This window comes from Eleutherodactylus coqui, chromosome 6 (genome assembly GCF_035609145.1).
Source record: "Eleutherodactylus coqui strain aEleCoq1 chromosome 6, aEleCoq1.hap1, whole genome shotgun sequence".
In the NCBI taxonomy this organism is placed as follows: domain Eukaryota; kingdom Metazoa; phylum Chordata; class Amphibia; order Anura; family Eleutherodactylidae; genus Eleutherodactylus; species Eleutherodactylus coqui.
This window is the reverse complement of record NC_089842.1, coordinates 82,597,438-82,603,437: the sequence shown is the minus strand read 5'-3', so window position 1 is coordinate 82,603,437 and position 6,000 is coordinate 82,597,438. Positions and strand designations below refer to the sequence as shown.

The window sequence follows — 6,000 nt, the reverse complement described above, 5'->3', positions numbered from 1 at the left end:
CTCTCAGCTATTGAATGACAGCTGAGAGCTGCCCCTGATTGGTCCCTGCGCTGAGCCAATCAGACGCAGCACTCACTTACCTATTCATGAAGCCTCTGATTGGTGAGGGCTGTGACCAATCAGAGGCAGCCCATTCAGCAGGTGGGGATTTTAAATCCCCAGCTGCTGAATACTACACAGAGCGGTTCAGGAGAATTGCCGGCCGGCTGCGGCTGAACTCCGGCTGCAGGGACAAGGTGAGTGTATATATATTTTTTAATTTTACACATTTTAGGATGATTTTCAGGGAAGGGCTTATATTTTTAAGCCCTTCCCGAAAATTCATCCTGCGCTCGCCGGCAGCCCATTGCTTTCAATGGAGCCGGCTGTATTGCCGACTCCATTGAATTCAATGGGCGAACATCGTTCTTCTCTGCCACAGCTGTTGCAGCTGTGGCAGAGGAGAATGATCTTTGTAGTATATGCTCTCAATGTGGTCGGCGCTGCTGCCGCCGGCCCCATTGAGAGCATATATTAAAACACAAGGAATCGCAGATCGCAGATAGGCGCAATCTGCGATTCCTCGTGTCTGCCTGTTTCGCCGAAAACGCTGCTAGCTGCAGATTTTTCGGCCCCGGTCACGCGATTTGTGGATGCGCATCCGTCATGCGATCCGCAAATCGCGGCAAGAAACGGTCGTCTGACCGAGGCCTAAGGGTGTGTTCAGATGTGGCAAATTTGGCACCAAAATCCACATCAAAATTTCCATCAAATTGATATGGATTTTCCACTATGGAAAATCTGCACCAAATTTGCTACGTGCAAACACACCCTAATGCATGGCTGTGCTGGCTCCTCCAAAGAGAAAGACAGCCTTGTGCCTTTGCAGCTGATCTCTGCTACTAAAGCGAATTGAGGGACTTCCCTCTATTAGGCCAAATTCACATGAGCGTATGGATTTTTGCGGAATTAACCATGCTTTCTTGCACACACATTAGCATATTTTACTGCACGTGGCAAAAAACTACGCAGCGATTGAAATGGCTAATTAGTTTAAGTTCTAGATGTGTTCTCTATCCTGCACAATTACATAGTGTCTCACGGATCTCCTAGCATATTGTGGGTGCATCTGCGCTTACCTACTGACTTCTATGGGGACATTTGGTGCACAGATGTGCAACAAAGTAGAGCGTGCTGCGTATTTTATGGATTTGACCAAGATGAGCAGGAAAAATTAATGCATGTGAACAAACTAATTGAAATCAATGGGTTCTGTTCACTGTGTATTGCCTGTGCAAATTTAGCATGCGCAAATACGCATGCAAATGTGCCCAAGTCAAACCAGTCTTAAGCCACATGCACACAGCAGAGTCGGAGTCCCACAGTGCAATCCAGCTCTGGGAGCATCCCTGTATATCTGCTTCTGCTTTCTTCAATCTGTACATTGGATGGTCCACACGGCTCGCTTCGGAAATTCGCAGTACAAACTTTTTTTTAAACAACTGCTTTTCCCGTGGAATCCGCGACATTGCGAACTGGTCGGACGACTTCCATTGACTTCAATGGGAGCTGTCCGAGCATGAACCCCGGAAAAATGGAGCATGCTGCGATTTTTTTTTTTTTTTATCCCCAAGCAGAAACCGCAGTTGGTTTCCGCTCATGTGCGTGAAGAATCATTTTTCCATAGTACGCTACGAAGGGTTATTGCTGCAGAACCCGGAGGCGGATGCCTGCTCTAGATTCCGCAGCAAAAATTCGCCTGTGTGCTTGAGGCCTTAGATGGGTTTTGCTGAGGGCTCAAACAAGTGACCGTGATTCTGAAAATCACGCTCACAAAACAGGATGAAACAAAACCATTGAATTCAAAGGCTTTGTTTTCACGCTGTGCTCTGGAGTGCAGGAATTGCGCACAAGAAAAGATAGAACTTGTCCTATCTTTCCCGCACATATATTTTATATGTGCAGGAAAATATAGATCCTGACTGGAGATGAGCGAACGTACTCGGTAAGGGCGATTTCGCAATCGAGCACCGCGATTTTCGAGTACTTCACTACTCGGGTGAAAAGTACTCGGGTGCGCCGGGGGTAAGCGGGTGGTTGCAGAGGGGAGTGGGGGGGGAGAGGGAGAGAGAGAGGGCTCCCCCCTGTTCCCCGCTGCTACCCCCCGCTCCGCCGCGCCCACCCCTGCCCCCCGGCGCACCCGAGTACTTTTCACCCGAGTAGTGAAGTACTCGAAAATCGCGGTGCTCGATTGCGAAATCGCCCTTACCGAGTAAGTTCGCTCATCTCTAATCCTGACCTATCTTTCGCTTTTTCATTTTAACTCACTTGCCATAGCGCAGTGTTTGAACAGTAAAATAAAAAAAATAAAAAAACACTGGTGAATGCATATTTGCGAGCGCGTCGGCCTATTTTAGCTCTAACATTTAAAGTTATTCCCCCATGAGTTACAAGAATGAGGCAGCATGACTATGCACGCTGGCGTTCCAATTATCTCAGAAGAACCACAAGAGATGAATGAAGTGGAAACATACATGCTCAGCAATCATTCCATTCACAAGGTGTCCCCATTCTAGTGATCGATAGGGGTCTCAGTGTCCACCATTCATACAGTTATTCCCTTTCCAGTAATGTCCACTTTAGCGCCATCTTTAGCACACTTGTGATGTAGTGGCCGAAAGTATACTTATCTGGCCCTTCCATAACTGCCCATAGCTGTGTCCCCAATTGCCTTGTCATTGATTTATGTGTATTGCACAGCTGCAGCGTATAAGAGGTTAATGTCTAGGTATGTCTGGAAAATGTAACAGTTTGTGTGTTTCCAATGTTATCACGTGAGCATGAAAGATATGTGTTTTGCAAGGTGTGCAAGTCAGGCAGTCTAGGCAGTTCAGTCCAGAGAGTCCAGCCAGACAGTCTACACAGTGATGGAGCGAGTCTGCAAGCCCCTTGTGGATTACAATCTGTCTGAGAGGAGTGTGAGAGAAAGGAGAGTCCCACCTAGGCCTATCCAATATGGAAGAAGTGGGGAGATATCCCATCTACTGAGAATGTAGAATACACCATTTCATCCGAAGCTGGCACAGAGTCCAGAAGCTACCATAAAAGGATTGAGAGAGTGCCCTAACAGACAACCAAACAGTGAGTGTTGGCCAGTAGAGAGAGTGAGAGATGTTGTCCGGGACAGAGATCCTACAGATAACGAGGACTGTATGCACCCAGATTCCCCAAGCAGCCTCCCAACCTCATCACAAATAGAATTTGTCTCTAAGCCAATCCTCCACTGCAAGAACTGTTATGTATAATGCCTCCTGGATGTTTCAGTAAAGAAAGACTTTACCGACCATTGTCGGAGTTCACCACAGTGGATGGAACAGTGGCGTCACCCGTGACAATTGCTGAAGTTTCACTACAGAGTTTTATACAGGTAACCGCACCACCAGTGTTACCTGGAGAGGCCTACCAGGGTCTTGGTACAGGGTTACACACATCCTTCAGGGGAGAAGATGGTAATGCCACCATGACATCCCTAACAGCTACCCTGCCATCTTCTCAGCTGTGGGCCCTGCGCCTTGGTCACTGCAGTGACATTACATACTGCTTAGCCGAAGTAAAGATAGCTGTGCCACTCATGCTTCTTATTTGTGTCATCTCCCTGCTTGTCTTTTATTATTCTATATTGTAGCTATTCTACTCTGAGTTACAGTAATATCTCTATTCTATTGCAGTTATATCTCTATTCTGTTGCAGTAATATCTCTATTCTGTTGCAGTAATATCTCTATTCTGAGTTGCAGTAAGGCCTAATTCCCACGGCGGATTTCCACCACGTATCACGCGGCAGAAATCTGCGGCGTTGCCCCACAGCTATTAGGTTCTATTGAACATCATAGCACAATGCTCACGGCGCGGAATTCCACCGTGGAATTCCGCCCCGTGAAATCACCCGTAATCACCTGCGGCATGTTCTATTTGTTGCGGGCGTACGCGCGGACGGCTTCCATTGCAGTCAGTGGAAGCCGTCCGTCACTCTATCTTCCGCTGTAGCACAGCGGAAGATAGCGTCATGTGACGCTGTGGGCGTGTCGTATGACATTGCCGGCGTGTCATGCACTCTGGTGTGCATGCGCGCCGGCACAGCATGCGGGACATTGGGCAGCGGATCCAGAGATGAGTATGGGGTCTTTCGGGGGCGCCTTGATGGACTTCGCTGCGGAATTCCGCTTGCGGAGCCCGTCACGGCCGTGGACACTAGGCCTAATATCCGTATTCTGTTGCAGTAATATCCGTATTCTGTTGTAGTAATATTTCTATTCTGTTGCAGTAACGTGCTGGATGGAGAGTCAGTGGTAAATGCCGACTAAAGAAGGCTAGATGTCAGAATGATCCCATTTACCCTTGAGAATTGTTTGTTTTTTACCTTCTTGATGCTGCAGATATGGGGTAAGTGTTGCATAAGTTAAGATATAACAGCTCCACTTACGAATCCACCTTATGACAACCCAATCAGACTATAATTCTGTACATTATGACATGCAGCTAGGTTTTTTTCAATTGAAATCCCTTCTTCAGGATGTTTGGAGGCGTCCATGTCTCCAGTGACCACAACAAATATCATAGACACTATATATTTGGTCATGGGTAGGTATTCTGTGCAGCACAGTAGACTGGTCCACAGCAGTTGACATCTAGAAGTACATGAAACTGTCATATATCTTATTAGGGGTAAGTATCATCTGTCTGACATTGTAGCAACCTATAGTTCCGCTCTCCCTGCCTGCAGCCTGTCAGTAAGGCAGCTTCCCACCAGCGTCATTCACTTAGTGCATGCAACGCTTTTTCTTCCGTCCAAAATTTTTGCAGCTAGGCGTAAAGCGAACGGACGCTATTATAGTTACTGGGTCCATCCAGTGCTGTTCAGTTCTATGCAGAGACAGAATTTTTCGGCTGCGGGGATTACCCTTTTCTGCTCCACGAATGGAGTAGGAAAGTGGAGCCTCGAGCAACAGATGTGAAACAACAGTTAACGAGACATCTCCATTATGGGGATACATACATATACATACATATTATACGTAGGGCCTTCCAGATGCCTGCACTTGTTTGGGATCTCCATAAATAAGTGGAGGAGAACAGTAACAGCCTGTCCCCGGAGGACACATCATATCTACTCATTACTAGAGATGAGCGAGCACCAAAATGCTCGGGTGCTCGTTACTCGGGACGAAATTATCGCGATGCTCGAGGGTTCGTTTCGAGTAACGAACCCCATTGAAGTCAATGGGCGACCGGAGCATTTTTGTATTTCGCCGATGCTCGCTAAGGTTTTCATGTGTGAAAATCGGGGCAATTCAAGAAAGTGATGGGAACGACACAGAAACGGATAGGGCAGGCGAGGGGCTACATGTTGGGCTGCATCTCAAGTTCACAGGTCCCACTATTAAGCCACAATACCGGCAAGAGTGGGCCCCCCCCCTCTAACAACTTTTACTTCTGAAAAGCCCTCATTAGCAATGAACACCTTAGCTAAGCACCACACTACCTCCAACAAAGCACAATCACTGCCTGCATGACACTCCGCTGCCACTTCTCCTGGGTTGCATGCTGCCCAACCCCCCCCCCCCCACGACCCAGTGTCCACAGCGCACACCAAAGTGTCCCTGTGCAGCCTTCAGCTGCCCTCATGCCACACCACCCTCATGTCTATGTATAAGTGCGTCTGCCACAGGAAAAGCAGGCACACACTGCAGAGGGTTGGCATGGCTAGGCAGCGACCCCCCCATAAAAGGGGCGGGCTGATAGTCCACAATGCTGTACAGAAGCAATGAGAAATCCAATCCTGTGCCACCTCCATCTGGAGCTGCACACGTGGGCATAGCAATGGGGAACCTATGTGCCACACACTATTCATTCTGTCAAGGTGTCTGCACGCCCCAGTCAGACCGCGTTTTTTTATAAATAGTCACAGGTAGGTACAACTCCGCAATAGGAATTCCGTGTGCACCCACAGCATGGGTGGCTC

General features: G+C 48.0%; 1 protein-coding gene across 1 annotated transcript in view; it reads left to right on the top strand.

The window, feature by feature from the left end:
• Positions 1–4,306: 4,306 nt before the first annotated feature.
• Positions 4,307–6,000, top strand: part of LOC136632281 (sialic acid-binding Ig-like lectin 16) — a 49,895-nt gene continuing 48,201 nt past the window's right edge. The window contains exon 1 of the mRNA XM_066607058.1: positions 4,307–4,421. Within this exon, the coding sequence (XP_066463155.1) occupies positions 4,361–4,421 (61 nt within the window). The 5' untranslated portion in view covers positions 4,307–4,360. The remainder of the gene's footprint in view (positions 4,422–6,000) is intronic.